The 23,523-nt window shown below is 38.7% G+C and overlaps 1 protein-coding gene across 6 annotated transcripts in view; it reads right to left on the bottom strand.

Moving 5' to 3' along the window:
• The window catches only part of sdk1a (sidekick cell adhesion molecule 1a), a 354,190-nt gene that overhangs the window by 13,687 nt on the left and 316,980 nt on the right, over positions 1-23,523 (bottom strand). For all 6 annotated transcript variants that reach the window (XM_089128735.1, XM_089128733.1, XM_089128732.1 and 3 more), the window contains 8 exons: positions 20,623-20,817; positions 18,328-18,529; positions 17,085-17,188; positions 15,133-15,203; positions 14,326-14,458; positions 10,597-10,653; positions 10,061-10,162; positions 1,461-1,576 (listed from right to left, as the gene is read on the bottom strand). In XM_089128735.1, the coding sequence (XP_088984861.1) occupies positions 1,461-1,576; positions 10,061-10,162; positions 10,597-10,653; positions 14,326-14,458; positions 15,133-15,203; positions 17,085-17,188; positions 18,328-18,529; positions 20,623-20,817 (980 nt within the window). The remainder of the gene's footprint in view (positions 1-1,460; positions 1,577-10,060; positions 10,163-10,596; positions 10,654-14,325; positions 14,459-15,132; positions 15,204-17,084; positions 17,189-18,327; positions 18,530-20,622; positions 20,818-23,523) is intronic.

The raw sequence follows: 23,523 nt of genomic DNA on the forward strand, positions 1-23,523 counted from the left end.
CAGCCATGAATGCATTGACAATGTATAGTGGCCCTAAAAAGTACTTAACTTATTCAACTTTTAGAGAACCATGGTTTCCCATTTAGAATCTTAGCCAATACAGGAACAATAGACAGACAGACAGACAGACAGACAGACAGACAGACAGATGGACAGACGGACAGGCAGATAGATAGATAGATAGATAGATAGATAGATAGATAGATAGATAGATAGATAGATAGATAGATAGATAGATAGATAGAGAGACAGACAGACAGACAGAGAGACAGATAGATAGATAGATAGATAGATAGATAGATAGATAGATAGATAGATAGATAGATAGATAGATAGATAGATAGATAGATAGATAGATAGATAGATAGATAGATAGATAGAGAGACAGACAGACAGACAGACAGACAGACAGACAGATAGATAGAGAGAGAGACAGACAGACAGACAGACAGATAGATAGATAGATAGATAGAGAGAGAGACAGACAGACAGACAGACAGACAGATAGATAGATAGATAGACAGACAGACAGACAGACAGATAGATAGATAGACAGACAGACAGACAGATAAACTAAACTAAACTGAAAGAAGATCATATTGTTGTGTTTCAGTGATTAAACCAAATGTTCTCATTACATATTACAATAATCTTGTGTTTGAAATAATGATTATGTGGACTGAAAACATGTGCAACTGACTGAAAGCCTTACATCAGATTTTGAAAGAATGACTAGCTGCGTTACAATTGTGATCAGTTTGGATTTCATTTTCAAAGAGTTTTGAAAATGTACACCATACAGACATACAGATAGATAGTCAGACAAACAGACAGATGAGATATAGAAAGATAGAGAGACAGACAGACAGACAGACATATAGATAGATCATTTAGATTCTGATAGATTCTGTTCTTGGCTGAGTTTTGTGTGTCAAAACAGACGGGCGGAGTGAACGAAGCTCATTATCATTTAAAGGTATATGCACTGAAACGACGTGCTGAAAACAGAGCTACCAGGTAAAATGAGTGTTTTCTTACAATACTAATGAGAATTTTTAATTAAAGTATATTACAAACTCTTCATTCAGACCCTAAAGAATCAAATTAACTTGTATGAAAATACCATTATGACCCTTTTAACATGAATATTCCATATTACTGCCAGGACATTTTTATATACTGAATCAACTTCATGTATATTTCAGCAGATTTTCACTTAACCCTCACCCATGGTCATTAATTCATGGGTTCTATAAAACATACTGTCTCCGCCATAATCTAATACAGTAAACCTGTGGAGAATACAAGAAAAGAAAATGAAGACAAAAGAAACAGACTGTAGCTATTCTTCCACCCCAGAGAGCTTGAAATGACAATAGAGTTCGAGGGGAGGAGAAAAAGAGGACAGATAATAAGAGTATGAGAGAGATTGTACGAGGTGGGTGGTTTGGGGGTGTCACCTTATATCCCTGAATGATGCCATTTTGGGTCTCGGCAGGGGGCGGCTCCCACTGAACCTCCAGCTGTGTGGATGACAAAGTGTTGATCTGGATGTTCTGAGGGGCCACAGAGGGGGCTACGAAAGAGCACAGGAGATACTGTAAATACATCACACTCAATTACTCCAGCTAACCACTACAAAATACATTGTGCCCTGCAAAGAAATGCGCTCATGCTGCTTTGGGGTGTGATTTTCTTACTTATGAGGAACACAACAGAAGATATTTTGAGAAATGTCTCAGTGTTTTTGTAAATGAAAGTCAATGGGCAACAAAACTGTTTGTTAGCCAACTTAAAAAAAAAAAAGAAATGGTCCAAAACAAAACTACACTGTAAAAAAATATTTTCATGATTTGTAATCACAACATTGTTTCTTTTGTCAAATCAACTTAAATAATTGATATAGTTCAGATAACATAATATTTTGAGTTTCTGATGATTAAATCAATCTCCTTTATTGTATTAACTCAATTTTTTCAATTTCAATGAACTTAAAATTAAGGCAGCCAGGTTACTTAATTTTTTAAGTTAAATCAACATTTTTTTTTTACAGTGTAGAAGAAATATTTTGTAGTAACTAAAATAACTCTCTCACGCTATTTCTAACCCACAAGACTTTAGTTTACTAAATTTGAGTGCTCTATATACGTTCGCTGATGAATGTTTATAAATGAATAAAAGCTGATCATATTTTGGGTGAGTGACTGTCAATGGAGGGGCAGAAATCCCTCAGATTTCACTGAAAAAAAACCCTAAAGATAAATTAAAGTCTTATGGTTTTGGAATGACATGAGGATGAGTAATTGATGAACTCTTTTATGTCGGTGTAAACGCGGAAAAAGTGGAAACCCGGCTAGCGTCAGTTACTGAATGAGAACCAGTCCCAGTGGGAAAAGTGATATCAGATGAACACTGACTCCAGCGTAGCTGCCGCCCTCTGTTGTGTCTCCGTTAAATGTCATTCATTAAAGAGGCGAGGAATACATAAGCCCTATCCATCATAAATCACAGCAACAGATGCAGCTACCCAGACAGCAATAATAAAAAAAAGCAAATTTAATAAGACCAAACCTGAAAGCAGAGCTAACTCCGACAGCATGACAGCTTGACTATATTAGGGGCTTGAAAGTTGAGTTTACGTGTAGTAAAGCGGGCTGAATCATTTATGAGCGGGAATGAGTTACAGCTGCGGACAGTGGGGTGCGAGAGACTGAAAGAGCAGTTATAATAAAGCACAAAAAAACTCTATTCCAGCATCTAAGTGAGCTGTCTTGCTGTCGACACAGCATGATCCTGACTAAAAACGAACATTTTGAGTGATTTGGAACACTCTATATGGAGTGCAACAGTTTTTCAGAGGCGCTGGTTCAGGAAGTCTTTTTTTCCATTCATTTTTACCACAGGGATTTAAAAAAAAGTCTTAGTGTTATGAGCCATAAACCAAGCCAACCAGCGAGGAGAATCATAACATAACTTTGATTCGAAGCAAAAAAGTATTTGAAAATCAGACAAAAATACAAAAGGTATAAGAATGTACTTTGGGATAGTGATAGAAAAACTACAATCCCACGAAGCATTTCATCCCAATTCATGGGAGTAAAGCGATTCAAGGGAGTAGGCAGAGCTAAAGAGATCTTTTTCCACGTTTGGCTTGTTTCGATGCTGAAATTTCTGTACAGCAACATGGGTAATGTAGTTTTTCCAACATGAATTCTGCTGTTAAACATGATTATTTTAAAACTAAGCTGAAATAATGCTGGCAAACAGCTTCAATAGAAGCAAATCCTATTGATTAACAACCTCGTAGCTCACAGTAAAAGGCTGTCTTTAAAGGTTTATAAGTTATCGTTCAAAATCTATTTCCCTGTGGAGAAACTGAGTAGAGTTTTTACTTCTCTCCTAAAGCACCTCTGACATGAAGTGCACTGGAGATTTAACAACTCCTTCCGATAGGGTTTGACGTTAGCATGTTGCTAAGCTAAACCACTCAATACTTTATAATATAAAAGTATAAAATGCATAGCACACAAATTTTGGGTAACGTAGTACATTTTTTAAGTCAATCAAACTATTCTGTTGATACGTTCAGTGCCCTGCTGAAAAAGAAAATCTTAAACCAGCTAAAGCTGGTTTGCTGGTCTCCAAGGTCGATCTGCTGGCTGGTTCCAGGGGATTTGTGCTGTGGATGAAATCATTAATCTCCAGCTAAAAAAGCCAAAGAGAGGCAGTTGAGGCCAATTTAAACCAGGTAAGACCAGAAAACAGATTTGAACTGAATTGAAGATTTGAAGAGGAATGAAATATTCATTTATAACTGCTGTTTTTTGCAGGTTATATTTAATAAACAATAATTATGCTTGAATTCCAAAATAGGAACTATAAGAATGCATTTACAAATGTCATGCATATTTTATTTGTCAATGAATGTTCAGCTGGTCTTTTTAATAGCAAACATTTTATCCGATTATCAGTCATTAAAGGAAAACTCCGGTGCAAAATGAACCTTTGGTCTAATAAAACCACGAACAACGTGCTGAGTGAGCTGAACTGTATGAAGAACGGCGTTTGGGGATCGACTTATCGAGACTATTTTCTAAGATGGCTTCTACACGAAGTGAACTGTCTTTATAAAGTATCTTCTTATTAAACGGTCTGTACACTTACAAAGTTCTCAATGCTTCGTTCAATGCCTCATTATGTTACTGTGTTAGTGTGGGGCTATTTTGAGCCTTGTTAGTGGTATAAACTAGCGATTTCTTTTTACTTAGTAAATGCCCCCAGTACTAGCATTATGGGCTATATGCGCGCATAAGTTCCGCATTTGACGTAAGGATGCTCGTCCATTTCCGGTTGTGTATATTAAAGCGGAGGAAAACCGGAGAAAACGGGATTATGGCAGAGTCTTCGATATTTACTGTCCTCCCGTCTTTGAAACGAAACGTACATACGTTTAGATGTAATTTTATATATAGTTATGTTTATTTAATATAATTTTAAAAAGAAGCATAAACACAACGAGGGGTGTCTGTTTTATCTGTTTTTGTGACTAACGTTTCATTAGTATAATCATGGAGTATAAAATTCAATATAAATTCTCGCTATTGCATTGGACTCTATGATCGGCGGAAGTTATCGAGCATCCTTAATCCTTCACCGGAAATAACGCCGTGCATAGAGCCCATACGCTAAACAGTTTTTAGAGATAAAACTCTTTACATTCGATTATCATGAAAACAAATCTCAGAGAACAGTTGACTAGGTACCGATGTTCTCCTTTAAAGCTTGATAAAAACTGAAGGTGTCATGATAGACATCGACACGAAGATGTACCTTTAACTTTGCCAAGCCGGTTTGCTCACTAATAAAACCCTCAAAGATCATGTTTTCATTTTCATGTTTTTTTTTTCTTTTCAAATTTGAAGTCCGAATTACATTTCGACTTTTCGTCTTCTCATTAACAAGATTATTCATTCAGATCGATTTGCGTACGAAAACAAGAGTCAGGACTTTCCCCCTTTCATTCTCAATTACCCTTCACCAAACCCACAGACAGAACATTTTAGGGTGTCTGTTAAATCTCAATGGGCTCATCAGACAAGAGAGAAACGCTGCTTCCCGCAGTAACTTTAACTAGCGTTGGACAGAGTCATTTTGGAAAAATTAGTGATTTATACACTGTTTGATGTCATATTTTTATTTTGTGGAGGCACTTCAAGGGGCAACTTGACAACTTTGTTTCTTATCTACTCCTAAAATGAAAAAGTCATATGTCCTTAAAGGAGTAGTTCAACTTTTGGTGATAATGATGCGCATTCGTGACTCTCCTGTTCACACTCATTTATCAAAATGAACGAATCTTTTTTTTCAAGTCATTTGGTTCATTCAACGAACGAAATGAACGAATTGACTCGGGAAAAGCTTTGTTCATCTTGATGAACGAGTTCGAACAGGAGAGTCACGAACGCGCATCACAGAACAGAGCAAGGCGACCATTTGAGCTTATAAAACTTGAACTTTGTTATATTTTTTTTTTTAAATGGGGGATTGTTTTGCTTGATAAGACCCTTATTCATCATCTGGAATCGTTTAAAGCCCTTTGAACAGTTTGCACTGAAACTGTCTTTTGGACCTTGAACCATTTGGTTCCCACTCAAGTGCATTATATGGAGAAAAATCCTGGAACGTTTTCATCAAAAACCTTAATTTCTTTTCGACTGAAGAAAGAAAAACATGGACATCTTGGGTGACATGGGGGTGAGTCAATTATCAGCAAAAGTTTTTTTAAAAGTGAACTACTCCTATAAGAACTGGTACTGAACATTTTAGAGTTAAATAATGTACAAAGATGTCATTTTGAGTGTACAAGCTGATGTACCCCCTAAAGGTAGAATCTTTGCACTTTTTTCTCCCTTAGAGTGTGGATAAAGTTTATGGCAGTGCATTCTGAGTTTGTGATATTACCTTAGAAAGCTTATAAAACAGGATTGCTACCCACCTTTTAAATAATAAAAAAAAAAAATCCCACCAAGAACCCCTAAGATGCCTTAAAATGCTTTCTATGTGAGCAACTCACTAGGGTTTAAAACCGTCTGCTGTTTCTGCATTTTAACACCAGCATGCATGGCCTGATCCCTCTCAGGGTATGTAGTCAACCTGACGTTAATCAGAGAGAAATTCATTTGTTTGTTTGGCTGTCCCCCCTCCTGCTGCTGGAAGTAATCTCCATTCCTGGCCCCTTCTAATGATGCTGTTAATAACCCGATGTTGATAACCCTGCCTGCTCCACCAGCTGCTTGAATTCTTTATGACAGATTCATATTTACTGCTTCATTAAACCTCTTATGAGAGGAGGCCAAAAATGCTGCAAAGAGGTGAAAGAGGAAAAAAAAAAACACCCGTCCTGCCAAAATTCTCACCATGACTTATTTTATTAATACTGTGACACTACTAGAGCAATGCTGTTTAGAATTTCGTAAATAATCTTGGCAATGATTAGGCGAAATGCAAAACTGTGCGGCGAGCGAGAGCCTTGACGACACCCTGTCTGTGCAGCGTCGGCCTGTTAGCACGGCTGGAGTGGAATTAAACGGCACAAACGACAGTTCGCATTTGTAGCAATTTGCCTCCGTTCAATACTTTTAGCGTATGGTAGAAATGCGGATGTAATGCATCTATCTGCTAGCAGTGGGAGGATTGTTTTTCTACTAAAGGCCCTTTCATTGATCATATAAGATGCCCCACATGAATATAGATTTGTTTCAGGCTGTGTAGGTGATAAACATCCTTTCTTTTGTATTGTACCCAATAAAACAGCACAACAATTATTAGTGTCCAAAGGAATAGTTGGAATGTCATATCCGGCCTTCCTCTTTTGGCAGCTCATTAGACGGAGCGCTCGGCTCTTCAGCCAGGCAACTGGATGTTATTCAAATCAATAAATGTACAGGGAAAAGAAATTCTGTTTTAGACAGAACAACTTGAGCTCAATTTGAAAAGCACTTTACAATTCAGCAGTACAATCTAGCTTGCAGGAGCCTGATTGTGAGCTAGGGGAGAACAAAGAGCTAAACCAGCCTTCAGTACAGCTCAAAACTACAAACTCATCTTTGAGCACACTTATTCAGCCATCGTTTCATATCTCTAAGCACTCCAGACTCACGTACATTTACATTTAATCATTTAGCAGATGCTTTCATCCAAAGCGACTTACAAATGAGGAGAGAAATAGAAGAAATCAAACCGACAATAAGGCAACATTATGTAAGTACTGTGACCAGTCCCAGTTAGAGTCCGCAAGAACCACAATCAGGAAAGAAAAGTGAACAAACAAACAACTGCTCCCTCAGATCTCATTTTGGACTATTTGAGTTGTGACTGAGTTTCATTTAATTTTGCATTCACACATTATAATATGAAATGTATCACCATTTTAGGCCACACACACACACACACACACACACACACACACACGATGGCTAACGATGCTTTTGGGAAACGCACCCCTGGTTTACTAGTCCCCATGGGTCTGTGTGCATTCAGGTTGAAGTCCCCACCGGAATAGAAAAACAAGCGCGCAAACACACTCGCACTCCCTAAGCCTACCCAACACAGAAAACTTTATGCATTTTACATTTTTAAAACGCATCACTTAGCATTACTTATAAGCTGTTTTCCTCATGGGGGGCAAAAAATGTTCCAACATGGACAAGGATTTCGGATATTGCCATCTTCAGGATCAAAACTGAAGGAAGACCTTTGAGAGTTTGTGTTTTTTTATATCCCAGCATATGGCAGCATAACAACATGACAGAGAGGCAGCCCACTATTGTGTATGATAATATCTCACTCTGTCATCTGCATAGAAACAGAATAAGCAGCACTTTGTATGGTAATCTGTAATATCCATATTTTACGGTTGTAGAACCTTTAAGATTCAAGCAAAAGTGAAAATGAGGTACACGAAGTTCACAATTCAACTTATAAGCAAACTAAACTGTGAACTTAAAAGTTTGGTCTGCTTGGAGTAAAAGCCAATTTTCTTCCAAACCTCTCTCAGATCCCTGAAATGAAATTTCAGTAGAAAGTAATCATGATTGCATCTGAAAAAGCTAATTGATCTAAACACATAAATTGATCCAAGCCCAAGCCTTTAAGTGAGTTTGTGTTTCTGTCACATTAAGCAGAACCTCACCATAGCTCTCGCCTCTGTCGTTATATTCCCTCTTCATGCCACTCCACTAAGGGAACACAATTCATATCTGTCAGCTCATGTAACGCCTTATTCCCTGAAGGACTCGAGGCAGAGCGCATGCTGTCCTGCTCCTAGAGAGCCTTATGGCACAGCCATCTTAAAAGGAACATCCATCGACAGTGGTCATCACATCTGTCAGGGTGGAGCGGCAAAGATGTTTTCTGTGAATTTGCTCTCTCATTAAAATGGTCCTCTGGTGGGATGGTGCCAGCAAAGCATACTGGTCTGGGTTTGACAAAAGTCTGCTCAGTATTTGAAAAAACAACAACCCATGGTTATGTCTTCTACATAACCATTGAATTGAATGAAACCTTTATTGCCCCGAGGGTAATTTGTTTTTTACTCGAGAGCCACATTGAACATCAGCACAGATAACAGTAAAATATACAACAACATTGTGGACAGAGGATACATAAAAACAAAAAAACAAACAACACAGCAATGGTGGTAACATGCGATCATCAGTCCAATAGCTAAAATGAATCAATAAACAAAAATAATAATAATAACACACTATTAAAAAAAAATATATATTTTTTATATGTGCCTGTTTCTGATCTGTTCAGTAACCTAATGCTCCTCGGCACAAATGATTTAATGGCAAGTTTGGTTTTTATTCGGGATATTCGACTAACTATGCAAGTTTAGAAAATACAAGATACCTTACACTGTGTCTACACTGGGCGTGAGTGACGTGACGCGACGCAACGAGACAAAAGACAATAAAACCCATTATAATCAGTGATGCTGTCTACACTATGCACTACAAAACCACAACATTTAACTGATGGCCATTCTATTTTGGATGTATTTAAAGCGCTCGAACGCTACTTCTAACACATTGGACAAATGGAATTGGGATGTTCGCTTTGTCGCGTCAAGTGTAGACAGCCTCAAGATGTTGTGGCACGTCACAACATGACAACTGTAGCGTCCGGTGTAACAATACCCCTTAAAATACCCGTTCGTGGTTCGACTTGTCGAGACTGTTTTCCAAAGATGGCTCCTGCCTGTATACTCGAAGTGGACTGTATTTATAAAGTATCTTCTTATTAAACTGTCTGTAATTTTACAAAGTTCTCAATGCTTCGGTTTGCATGTAGGGACCCTCATTATGTTATTGTGTTAGTGTGGGGCTATTTTGAGCCTTGTTCGTGGTATTAACTAGCGATATTTATTTTTCATTAGTTATACACTAAATAGTTTTTAGAGATCTTTACATTTGATTATCATGAAAACAAATCTCAGAGAACGGTCGACTAGGTACCAATGAGTTATTAGACCAAAAGTTCATTTTGCGCCGGAGTGGTCCTTAAACATCAGGGCTCAACAATAAGGGGGGCATGGATGAAGTTTGGGACAGGATGGAACTGGATGTTATCACTTTTAATCAAAAGTGTCTTTATGAATTTATAGCTGATATGGAATTAGATTGCTGCATAGGTATTCAGACAACCCGATCTCACGGGAATTCGTACGAATTTTACGAGGTGGCTAATTCGTAACAATTTGTACGACCTCACTCGTACGAATTAGTACGATTTAGCTAAATCGTACATATTTTACGAATTAGCCAATTCGTATGAATTCGTACGAATGACCTACCCCTGACCCCGCCCCTAAACATAACCGTCACGTGGGTTTAGACAAATCGTACAAATTTGTATGAGTGAGGTCGTATGAATTAGTGCGAATTAGCCACTTTTGAATCACTCGTACGAATTCGTACGAATTGGTCGTGAGATAGGGTAGATTCAGACAATATTGCAAAAATGTAGAAAGTGGCCTCAGTTTCACATAATCGCTTACCTGCTTCTCCAACAAACACCTCAACTGGAGCACTTGGGGGGCTTTCACCGATGACGTTGTAGGCAGTCATAACAATTTCATAGCGCCTGTATTTCTGCAGCTCTGATAAGAATATAAAATTAAAAACAGAAGGGTATAAGGGTACTTGAAAGGTGTATCTTGACTTTGAGACGGCAGATAAGAAGAATGAGAATTCATCTGAGGAGAAACAAAAGCATTTCTCAGATATCCACCTACTGTTCCATAAAGTTTGGATACAGAATACTTTGGTTGTGATTATGGAAAGCAATGGCATCAAACTCTTACACAGGAGAACATGCATTTCTCGAGTCTAAGGCAGAGTGCAATGAGATTCACTTGTGAGAATATCTCAGGGCCAGAATGTTCCTGGTCAGAGTAGATGGATTAGTGGAAAAAACATGTTCTCCGAACAGGAAGAGTATTTGGGATTACACACTTTGCCAAAGGGAATTTGATTATTTCGGACTTCAAAGGCAGACTGACATAAATGAGAAAGATGGCTAAATAAAACTTACGCGTTAGCTCGAATTCGGTTAATGAAGGATTGCTGACAGTCTTCACAGTGCTTTTGGCTGTGGAGGGAGAAAGAGCAACTGATGAGGAATACATTACTGGAGATGGAAAAGCACAAATCAAAGGGATATTTCATCATGGCAGTAAATCTTTGCTTTTCAAAGTTGCTCATCACACACTTCTCCAAGAGATTGATGAAACTCCACAATGCTCATCTCACTTTTGCACGCGCTCAGATCAAACCCCGCGAGAAACCAAAGCGAGTCAGTGATTAATGATTCAAAAGTCAATATTCAGTTCTATATCACAAGCTGGGGTGCATTAGGGACCTAATAAAAGTTTTAAAACATATACTGATCCAGCATCACTTGGGGAAAATTAATGAAAAATCGGAACGTCCGCACCACTTTTATACTGTTCCATTTGAGCTCTGTAACTTAAATGAATATGTCTGTGTAGTTTAAAAAAGTGTTTCTACAAGACGGCATATCAGACTATCAGAAGTATCTTCTGGTCAAGCTCAGACACTTCAACTTTACTTCAAAATACCTAATTGGACAGAAATAAAGAGCTCAGTGAGGGACTAAAAGTGAAGTTTAAATTAAATTTAACCCAGATACGTTCGATACATTTTTTATCATATTTTCAAATTATCATACAGGTTTCTATCATTTTGTCAAAAAAATTGCTAAAGCTTAGTGGCTTTCCCACAAAAAGTTAGTGCGATTTCATAGTGAAACTGCACAGCGCTTCAGTGTTGCATGTCACACACATGACCAGCGTCGGTCAATAGTCAGCTAACGTGTGATGTTCAACCATTCAAGCTCTGCGCAGTTACACTACGATGTGAATTACCTCGAGGCCCACAGAGAAGAAAATTAATAGTTGAATAAAGCCTTTGCGTAGAATTCTCGTCGCTTGATAAACTTAAGATTGAGCCACTGTCGTCACTTGTACTATTTTAACGATGTCTTTAATTTTTATGGCCCGGCAAGTTTCAATCGTTTTAGAAGCCTATGGAGGAGTGATCCAGCTCTCAGATTTAATAAAAAAAATCTTAATTTGTGTTTCGAATATGAACGAAAAACTTGGGGTGAACTAACCCTGTAATATTTGATACTAAAATAAAGAATATTATATTAATCTGTAAAAATGTCATTCGAATACTCAATACATTAAGACATATGAAGGGGACATGCACAAGAGGAATGACTAAATCTATCTACCTGACAAAACACTATGAACACCAATCATAGGCATAGATAAGTAACAGAAACGGACTCATCTTCAGCAGAATGCCTCAGAAAGTGACAGGGACCTTGTTAGCTTCTGGAGTACCTGCTAACTTTTCAATGTAAGCTGTTAAGCCTGAACAAACAGAGCATAGCTCTGGTAATTTCCTCTTGGCATTTAGGGTGATTTCAGCAGGGAGGTGCATTCAGCACTTAACCGACCTCAGATTTTAACATGTAAGATGAGTGGAGAGCAGAGGAGAGATATTGCGTTCCTGCCCTGACCAGTGCAGAACATAGCGAAAAGGAATTAAATATGCCTTCGTGCTTGGCTGCTCCGGGCTTGCGCATTTAAATGCTGTCAACACTGCTGAGTCCAATTTGTCAAAGGAGATTTAGCAGCCGGATCCGGGCTGTGGAAAAAGAGCCCGTTGGTGCGCATGGTGTCGAACACTTGAGCTCAAACTCATGATTCCGCACCTCACGCAGCCTGAGCGCGTAATGAGTTCACCTACGCTCAGCCATCCGGTGGAAATATATTCTCTAACTGCAAGGAGAAAAAGCGCCCTAACCGCTTTGATAACATTCAAATTGGCGCAATATTCATCGTATTAATGTGGATTTCCAAATTTGCCATCACAGATTGTGTCCCAGTTTCATTTCAAAACTCGACTTCCTTTCCAAGAGTGCAGCTGGGAAAATACAATATACATTTTTGCACAAAAGCTCACGTCAAACACTTGCCAAAATTGACAGAAAATAAGCTCAGTGAGGAATTGAAAACTAGTTTACATTTAGCCAAGATAAATTTGACTAATATTGACCATATTTTTAATTCCATCAAATATTGCAAAGCGAGTCAAAACTAATATCACAAAACATCACAGAATTCATCAACACCATTGGTTACATCTATGTTTGTGCCATTGGTTTTCCCACCAAAAATGATGTCATTTTGGATCCAGCTTTTCTTAGTTAACAGGGATATTATTATGCTATTATTATTATTATTAGGGGCCAATCACTGAAAGTGCGGAGGCACCTGTTGAAATCGTTGGCGTTCTTATTCAGGCAGCCCATAGAACCACTTGCGGGAAAGAAGCATTTTTTAATTATGAATTATAAAGTTATAAATTTGGCACTGATAGAAGACACCATAGCAAATTTGGAGTCTCTAACTCAATCCCTCTAGCGCCACCAACTGTCCAAAGTTTCACTCATGTTTATGCTAATAACTTTTGAACCATAAGGGCTAGAAACAAAATTCCCACTGATTCCTTGGCCCAAGACGATACGATTGCATCATATGACGTCATTTTCCATCATGAAAATCCTTCCGCCATTTAGATTTTTTTTTAAAAACCTACTTTTTCGAGCTCGTCCTAGACGGTTGCTCCGATTTTCACGAAAATTTAACCAAATAGAAAAAACTTCTGAACTTTTAGATTTTTTTATTTCGGCCATTTAAAATTTTGTACTAAAATGCTGTACTTTATGAATGCTTGGTATGGGCATAAACTGGCTATGGGACATCAGCACGATGCTCGGAAAGAGTCTGAGAAGTTTCGGACCAGCGCCCCCTAGTGGTGATTTTTTTTTACATACTTATAACTTTGGATTTGTTTGACTTCTTTTTTTTCTGAATCCTTGGCGAGTCTAACGATATCAAACATTCTATGTTTTGATATTTGATATAGATATTTTCACTAGATTTGACACACACATGTGTCATTGTGGGCTCATTCTGAGAACACACAAAAACGGCGGTGGAAAAAAGCGCCCACCACTTTACGAATGCTTTGATGTACCGTTACAAAACTAGGCATGTGTCTTGATTATCCATTAAATCATATTTTTAGTTACTGTATCTATGATTTTTCAGCCATTTTGCCTAAAATCATCTTTGAATGTCTTTAATTGCTCATTGTTGCAGTTGGTCCATGTTGGCACGTCTAATTGTCTTCTTTGTGCTAGGCACCGATAATTGCTGCTTGCAGCTATATTTATGATTATAATTGATTATCATTAAAAATAATAGTCAATCAAGCTTTGCATTTGATGAAGAACCACCTGGAATAATTCCTAATAAATTGCCACTTTTTCATCTTTAGAATTGAAAAGCAATCTCAAAATCGACAATAAATTGATTTAAAATGATCGTCCTAACTGCAAGGAGGACGCTCACCCTAATGCTTTGATAAAGTTCATATTCATTGTATTAACGTGGATTTGCCATCACTGATTGTGTCCCAGTTTCAATTTAAAACTCACCTTTCTTTCTGAGAGAGTAGCTGGGAGAAATACAATATCTTTGCACAAAAGTCAAAACAAGTGTGTTTAAATCATTGAGGAATTCCTTGAGAAATAAATATAATAATTTATTTATATTCTTTTCAATAACTGCATGGGTTAAAGTGTTCAAAGAAGCACTCGAGCAATAAATCACGGCTGTGTGCAGACGTTTCTGGTTCAAGAGGAGAGCCTCCTCCCGCTAGTTACCTGTCAGTTCGGTGCGCAGCAAGGAGCTGTTGACGGCCCTCTTTGACTCCTGCGGAGCGCTGTCATACTGCAGCTCACGGTAGTAGAGCCGATAGCCCACCAAAAGCCCATTCAAACTCTCCTCTTTGGGCTTCTGCAAAAGCATAGATTAAATTAAAGGTCACATTCCACTAGCTGTTCTCACGGTCCTTATTAAAGGACACCCTGATAAAAAAAAGCCTTCCTGGCTGCAACTGACAGACAGCGCCGAATGATCTTCCATCGCGCATCAGCGCGCGACGCTTGCCGCAAAACGAATAAGATAAATAAAAGATGAGGATTTAATTTCTGAGCCATTCAGTCAGTGGTAATTAACAAAGCTCCGAGCTAAGTGTAATCAACTCGGCCCACGGTTCTGCTGATAAAACAGACAGTAGTGAGAAGATCCGGGACTCATAGGTCAGTGAATAAAGGTTTCAGCTACTAATTAATATCCCTTCAGATTGCAGGATCGCTGTCGCGCACGGGTATTAATTATCCCGGGCCTTGCCGAAGCCCTCTGCGAGCTCTGTAAATGTGCGGGTATCAATACCGCATGTCATTAATTTATTCAAACCTGCACGAGGAATACTAAGCGATGCACGGTAGGCTGCTCAGAGCTAGGCTAATTATTGACAAAAGTCAGACCATTAAACAGAACAGGGCTGTAATTTCACTGCAACATGCTGGTATTCTTCTCATGCTGGAGCCGGTTTTTTATCTGTGCATGAGATAAACTTAATGGGGGTCAGGAGTTCACTCGACCGGGGTGGGCTGGCATTAGCGTACCTGCCAATGAACCAGCACGGATGTTGTCGTGGAGGGTTTCACGGCTTGAATCAAGGGCGCTTCATCAGGAACTGCATGAAAAAAGTCAAATACAAGAAGAGATCTGGTTAGATGGGAAGGGGATCTCCTTCCATAATCTGTTTAGCTATTTCTTCTCTGGAACATAATAGGAGGATTTTAGGCGAATGTTTTTTTCACTGTAATGGAAGTACATGAGGACGGGTGGTGTGAACTAAAACAAAGCACCATAAAAGTGGTTCATCATATCACTTCTGTGCTTTATTCCTCAGATGTCGTATGACGGCTTTCTGTGAGAAACAGACAAAAAGTGGTATTTACCAGTATCTTCTCTTTCAGCAAGTTTTGAGTCATATGGATTAGGGCTGGGCAACGATTAATCGCGATTAATCGCATCCAAAATAAACGTTTGTGTTTACGTAATATATGTGTGTGTGGTGTGTATAATTATTTTGTATATATATATATATATATATACACACATGCATGTATACAGTATATTTAAGAATTATACACACCACACAGACATATATTACGTAAACACAAACTTTTATTTTGGATGCGATTAATCGCGATTAATCGTTGCCCAGCCCTAATATGGATGAGGGGTTTTCAATGTTTCTGATGCCCTGGACCCCTGAATATGATGGTCCCCTTGCGAGGGACCCCATAATGCAGCGATTCCCAAACTGTGTCCGCGGACCACTAGTGGTCCGTGACGGTACTGCAGGTGGTCCGTGAAAAGGCAAAATAAAATCTAAAATATTTTACCAATAAATTCCCATTAAAAAATTAAAAAGAATATGTAGGCCTATATTTATATAAAATGTAAATTAAATTGTCAAGCTATTGTGTGATTACTAAAATAGGCTAGTGGCGCTCGGCCGTGACGTTCAAGCTCCGTGTCGTCAGAACCACAACACCGGATCGGTGGATAGCAACAGGTTAGGTGAGCATCTATTTAGTTGTTTGTTTTTAATATAGGTCTATATTAGACAGACGATACAAAGAGGAAGGGAAAGATGTGGAGGGTGACAAAGGAGGATATTATGTTCATGTCGGGCTGGCAAATAGACTCCAATGGCTTTTCCTTTTGACAACTTTATTTTCAACCTGGAATAACGTGAGGCCTACTGTGTTTTCTTTTAAATGTGTAACGTTATAGGGCAGAGGCAAATCTGTTCTCAAGTCTACTTTTTGAGGACTTGTAGAACTCTTAAGATTAACATTAATAATCCCCTAAAATCGCTAAAGGTTTTGAAATGCAGACTATATCCAAGTGTTCTTATTGCGGTATAGATTTCATACTCCATTGCTATGGAAATAAGCCTGTTATAATGCCTGTTATATATGTAATAAGCCTGATTATAATATGTAATATCATAAAAATGTGTATTATGAGGTGGTCCGTGAAAAATCTTGATTACAAATAGTGGTCCACACACACAAAAAGTTTGAAAACCCCTGCCATAAGGCATCCATATGGAGAACATGCATAGCTTTTTCTACTTTTAGATGCATAAACCTGAAGAGAGCCATATGTTGACCGTTGAATAAAATGAGTCCACAAAATATATCCACAGCTTTCCCACAGTTCCCTTGTGAAAATTTTGGACGAACTTTTATGGTGTTTTTGTGTCCTTTTTAAAGCCTAAAAACTCAGTTCCCATTCATAGTAAGTGCATGAAAATAAGGGACCTGCACATAAAAAAATCTAAATAAATTCCCCTTTGTGTTCCACTGAAGAAAGAAAGTCACAATAGTTTCGAATAACATGAGAGTGAGTAAATAATGACAGAATTAAATCAGTTCCAGGACTTCTGCTTCCAAGTAAATGGTGCAGATAGTAAGACTGTAGCTCTTCTATGACTTTTATTTGAATCAATAGCGCATCAACCAAAGCCAGTGGATACAACACGCTCATTATTACTCACCATCTTGTAAAGTGGTAATTGCATCCGTCTCTTGGCTGTACTTGCTGTCTCCGACGTCATTAGTCGCCATCATTCTCAGCTTGTATGAAGTGTAGGGTTTCAGCCTGAGGGATTGCACAGCTCGTCAGCTCTCTCATATAGGACAAAGACCTTTCCCATCACAAATGATGTGGCTCAGCAGTGCATGTATGAGCTAGTATCTATAAATGTCAGGGACACAATCCATTGAAGCCCAAGGGCACACGCTGGCAATTACAGAGTTTTATCTTAAAGCACTTGAGGCAGAGAGGTGAGGACGGAAATAAGATACAAAACACTTCTTATTGGAGAGCTCATATAAAGACATGAGCGCAGCTTACCGTATGTGCCAATTTCATGAACACAGAACTATGATATAAAGAACAGGGATGCAGGTAAAATATGTCAGTGATATATTTATATGATTATAAAAACATAAATAATCATGATTAAATATCAAGGGTAATAATAAAAATTGCACAGCCCCACTGCCTAGCCTTGAAAATCCTCTAGAACTGACAGTAAAGGGAATATGTGGAAAAATCTTCACTTACATCTCTGATTTGTTCATTTCCCATTTACCCAAAACACACTGCACCAGCCAACTCGTTAACAAACTAAACATATCGTTTAGGCCTCATAACCGATCTCTGAAGATTGAGATGAGTTGCACTGCGCTTTCCAGACGAGGGGGGTTTCCACTATTCATATTACTTGGTTAAAGGGAATATTTTTCCCAAGATGCCTCACTCCTAAAAGCCTCCAGCTGGTAAAGACACAAATCAGTCCTGAATAATCAATTTAACCACAATCTGGCTGTTTAAAAAAGCTCTCAAAAGCTGATGGCTGAGAGAGATTTCAACTGAGAAAGGGGACTCATCATAATCAAGATGAGATGGCCCTCTGAATGCATATAAAATACTATTCGACTGCCCATATAATCACGGCTGCGGATCCAACATAACTCATATGCAAAAAGCTGGAGTGCCCGTAGCCCAAGGTACTGATTGTTTCTCACTCTCTCAAATTGGATTGAGTATCATAAATTGCAGCACTGGAAAAAGGCTCCTACGCATTTAATATCACTCCCTGCAGCGGAAAACACACGTGGCTGTGAAGCAGTGGAAATCGACAAGGGTCAGCTCTGTGAGGGTCATCCGGGGGCAGTCTTTAGGTAAAGCCGTACTGCTGTTTGCGGGATTGTGGGGTTGGGGAATGAGCTCACCTGTCCACCTCCAAGGAGGTATAATTGTGGCTTATAGCGGAGGAATGTGTGAGCCAGTCGCCGTTGGGCAGCTCCCGCGTCTGTAGGGTAAAGTAACGGACGGGAGACGAGCCATCCCCTCCAGGCAACCAGTTGAGCTGCAGTTTGCGGGACTGCACGTGTTCCTGTGGCACTCGCAGCTGCCGTGGAGGCTGCGGTCGCTCTGATGGAGGAGAGATAGATGTGATTGTGAAGTGTGAGTTCAGGGGTCAGGCTGGTCTTGCTGACTGGTCTTAATCGTGGCACAGGACTCTTCTACTCATGTGTGCATCAGTCAGCGGGTCCTGGCCTCTCCACCCCTCCCCACCTGTGTGACACGCAACTGCACAGCCTCATCGATTTTAATGGGAGAATTCAATACAGAGAGGCATAATTGTTTATTTAAAGGTGCACCGTATCGACCTCCATTAAAGATGCAGATCATGCGCAACCAAAGCTATCGAAAGCCATGATTGCAATAGCCTTGTCTGTGCAGCTTTTAAAATGACCAATCGAGCAGTTTCACGAGGTCAGACGATGATATGCAATCGCTCTCCATTTTTAAACTAAACTACCTGTCTTTCTTGAAATTGATCAGTGTATTACCGTTGTAGCATTTGGGATGTTTATCATAGCTCATAAGTGTCTAAAGAACGGTATGGATCATGAATGCACTTCTGAGAATTTAAACAATAATGCTACTATAGACCCTTTTACAGTTGGTAAACTTGGTGACGTTTTTTTTGTGGGTGGAGCTTAGGTGGAGGCAGAAAGATCCCTCTGGCCGCTTCGCTAACGCTAGTTAGCAAGGATTGTTAGCTTGTTTTTTAACAATGACTGGAGAAAATTATCCGATATTATCTTAATTTGAAAGGTCACTCAGTGTCCAGGACCGCGATTGTTATTTCCAAAAGGTTTTTTTAACGGACGGAACCAGATTGACCGACCCGTAGCCTTCACACGCTCACTCAGTGCATGGACGATCTGACAGGATTAACGTTACGTTACCTCAATTCAGTGGCCTGACTTCTACACCTACCTTATAGAGAAACCGATCGTAAAGAGAAAATGATGGCATATAAATCTTTAGATGCCTATATGGTCCTGTACAAGACTTGTGTGTACGATCCGCAGTTCTGCCGAGTCAGCGCCGAGACGACGACAATATAAAGAGTGACATTATGGTGCGATTTTAATGATGTGAATATTTTCTAGAAATAAAAATTCCAGAAACAGCATATTCATTTTTCATCAATTTAATAATAGTAACAATTATTTAAGCTCCTTATTATGTAGCCGAATCTGTGCTGGTTTGTATTGGCCGCCTCCAGTTTTCACTTTGTTTTGCCTCCAGCTAGCGCCGTGACGTAATTGTGACGTCGGCGCAAAAGGGGTCTATAAGGAAATTGCATTCACAATCAATTTTACTTCTGTAATGTGACATGATTTCTGAGCGAAATTGAATATTCAATACAATAAAACGATCCACTGGGAATTGTTGGGATCGTGAAAAGAAGCCGTTTCAGAATTTAGCCAGACTTGATTGGTAGGTTTCAGTCTATTGTTGATAACTGCTTTCCTCCTGAAACACCACCAGCAGCCATTTCTCAAGTCCAGAGCAATTCAGTGTAGCAATGCTTCTGTTTCAATTTTACAGAAAACAAACTTATATTATGTTATAACACTAACTGACACTTAATTACAGTGTTAATATTGCACAAATTGTAGAAACAATTTCTAACATTATTTTCGGGTCTAGTAATATTACATATTTTAATACAATACTAAAATACAAATTATTTTGATTAAGAAAGTACTGTAAATGGTATCCATTTTAATTTTATCATGATTTCTTTTTTTTTTTTTTTAGAAGCAGGACTCATTTTTGGACCAATGTCCTATTCTTATTTACCAATCTCTATCCTATCATTTTAGGAGTGGGGTTAGTTAGGATATGGGCTTGGATATTTTGATGTACAGCCGAAAAGAAATGTAGGACGGGGTCTTGATTCAATCCATTGGGTGTTGTTTGGATGAAGGCAGATCTGAATGAAAGCTTGCGGTCGATTGTAAGGAAGGAGCAAAGTTTATGCGGACTAAATGATCGGAGAAGTCTAGCATACGTCACCAGAGAGAAGACTGTCATTTCACTAGAGTTATATTTTGATTAAAACCCAAAAGAAACATGCATGGATTAATCATTTGCAAAAAGATCAATAGCTATATGGGGAATTTATATTTTATGCCAACTTCAAAGATATTGTGTGTTTGCCTCACCTCTAATCTCAGTAGTTATGACCACAGCCTGTGCAGGTGTTCCCCAGCCCTGCTCCGTCTTGGCGGAGATACGAAAGATGTAGGCCGCGTCTCGGGTCAGGTTGGATGCGGTGAACTGATGGGTATCAGGCCCAACCTCTACTGTAATGAACTGCTTGGGATCCCCAGAATCCAGACGGTAAGCTACCTGGTATCCTATAAAACAGGCATTAAATCATCTGAGGTGAGTCTTGATCCTCCGTCCTTCTCATGTAATGTCTACAGTGAGAGAGCTTAAGCTGCCTTTACCAACATCAAAAGTATAAATAATATTTCTGCAAACTTTGGGAGTAGTTTTCAGTTTTGAGAAATCAAAGTACAAAAGGGCAAGAGGAAAATATCTCCTCAAAAAGCTATTTGTTGGAGGAAAATCATATCTAGAAAAACAACAGCAGGTTTATAAGACGAATGACTTTCAAAAGGCTTCAGTGCACTGGAAAATTTAGTCTATCAGCATCTATTTTAAATTCAGCTCCAGTTAACGTCTGCAGTCATTGCTTCCCTTTACTGCAAAAAGACTTTGTTTAAATCTGTCTTTCATTGGCTGGGTCTTCTGTCTTGCCTTCATTCCCTGTATCAAATGTATTGCAAATGTCAAATTCAATACACAGAGAAAAGAACCACAAACAGAATGGTGGTGTACAACAAACCTGCATGAAATAAAATGTGTTTGTTTTACACTGTGCCATCGGTATGGCTCAGGCACTTCTTTATCAACTCCAAACAAGAATTATGTTCTTTTGACTCATTTTATACTGGATATTATTCAGAACTATCACTAATTGATATGCAAGGAATAATTGATGACAGGGCGTTGAATTATAACAAAAATAATGCATACCTGGGGTAATACCTGGTAATGAGTCAGTTTTATACTAGCAGAGTATTATATACGCTTCTATACTACAGTTACCCCAGCTTGAAACATTGTTCAGAAGGTCTAATTCTAGACGTTATTTCTTTCGCATCTAATCCCATGCCTCCATTTTTAATTCCAAAACATCATTTTAGAGTTAGTAACGGAGGTTTGAGCCACTGATAGCAGACTAATGCAGTTATTAGTGTAGTAATTACACTAATAGAGACATAGAGAGGTTGCAATAATGAGACAGAAAAGCATGTGTGTCAATATTATTTTATTGATTTATTAATTCATATATTATAATTTATTCGTTTTAATTAATTCGTTAATTTTTTACTTTACTTATGAGGGTTTTTTCCTGTTGATCCTTGGCTTGATTTTTATTTGTACTCCATGTCTGTCTTTTTTTAGTGGAAGGTGCCCAGTAGCTTCTCAGGCTTCTTTCACACTTGACAGACATGATCTGTCTGATCTCCAGCCCTGCCTCTGACAGCATTTGAACTGCAGTGCTTCTTAATGAAGGGTTGGTGTATCTTTTGGATAAGCCGACTGCCCCGCTGATACGCGGAAGCATGTTTCCAAGATAGTTTACACCCATCGGTTCGTGGGAATACCAGCAATCTCTCGCGTCAAGCTCCTCTTGTGGGACTTTCAGTGGATGAAGGTAGAAGGATGTGGCATTAACTGGGCATGTGGCGATGTACTTTAACAGGGCAAAGGGGCTCCCCTGTATTGGCAAACATGAATCCTCTATAGCAATCTTTGTAGGGATCGGTGGGCTTTTTGGTGGGACAAGCAAATATATATCATCATCATTTTCGTCTTTTTGACAAACGAATGCTCTCTTAAAGGGTTAGTTCACCCAAAAATGAAAATTGTGTCAGTATTTACTCACCCTCATGTTGGTCCAACCCCGTAAGACCTTTGTTCATCTTCGGTACGCGAATTATATATAGAATAGACATTTTTGATGAAATCTGAGAGCTGAATCACTCCTGCATACTAGTCCATAGGCTTCTTGAGGGATTGAAACTTGCCGGCCTCAAAAAGTTATTAAAGACATCGTTAAAATAGTCCAAGTGACTTGAGTGGCTCAATCGTAACTTTATCAAGCGACGAGAACACTTTTTCTGCGTCAAAAACAACAAAAATAACGACTTTATTTCAACTATTTGAAATACGCGTTGAAAATCACTTAGGTGTGAACACGAAAAACATGACGAAAAACGCTGGGCGAATAAAGCTCGCCGATATTCGTCCGTGTGTACGGCCCTTAATACTTCCTTGGGTTGTGCAGGCCTCGCGCTCATCCACAGAAACTGCTATCGCTCTAGGCTTACGAAGACAGAGCCTTTCAACTCGTTCGAGCCATATCGAGTATATATTTTTAGCCATATCGGACATATTTTTCTGTATTTTAATTTACCGACCTCCTGGCCCTGAACGAGAGTTCTTAGACGAGTTTTCAGATTTTTTTTATTTACTATTATTAAATTAGATAAAGTTAAAATTTTTGGTGATTTTAATTTCCACATTGACGATCCCTCTTGTAAGGTAGCGTCTAAATTTTTAACACTAACAGATTCTTTTAATTTAAAGAAACATGTTTCTGGTCTTACACACAAAAAAGGACAAACATTAGATCGTGTTTTCTCCTTTGGACTAGACATAAACTGCGTGAATGTCGTGGATGTTCATGTGACTGACCATTGCTGTATATATTTTAATGTGTCTTGTAATGTGGTCAGTAATGCTCATAAAGTAGTGTCCAAAAGGCGTATTATAAATCAGAATGTATAATGTATATTGTAGGGCTGTCAAACGATTAATCGCATCCAAAATAAAAGTTTTTGTGGGTGTGGTGCACTGTGTATAATTATTTTATACATATAAATACACACACATGCTTGTATATATTTAAGAAATATTTTCATGTATATACTGTATACGACTTTTATTTTGGATGCGATTAATCGCAATAAATCGTTTGACAGCCCTAA

Source organism: Pimephales promelas, chromosome 3, assembly GCF_988280905.1.
Source record: "Pimephales promelas chromosome 3, fPimPro1.hap1.1, whole genome shotgun sequence".
Classification (NCBI taxonomy): domain Eukaryota; kingdom Metazoa; phylum Chordata; class Actinopteri; order Cypriniformes; family Leuciscidae; genus Pimephales; species Pimephales promelas.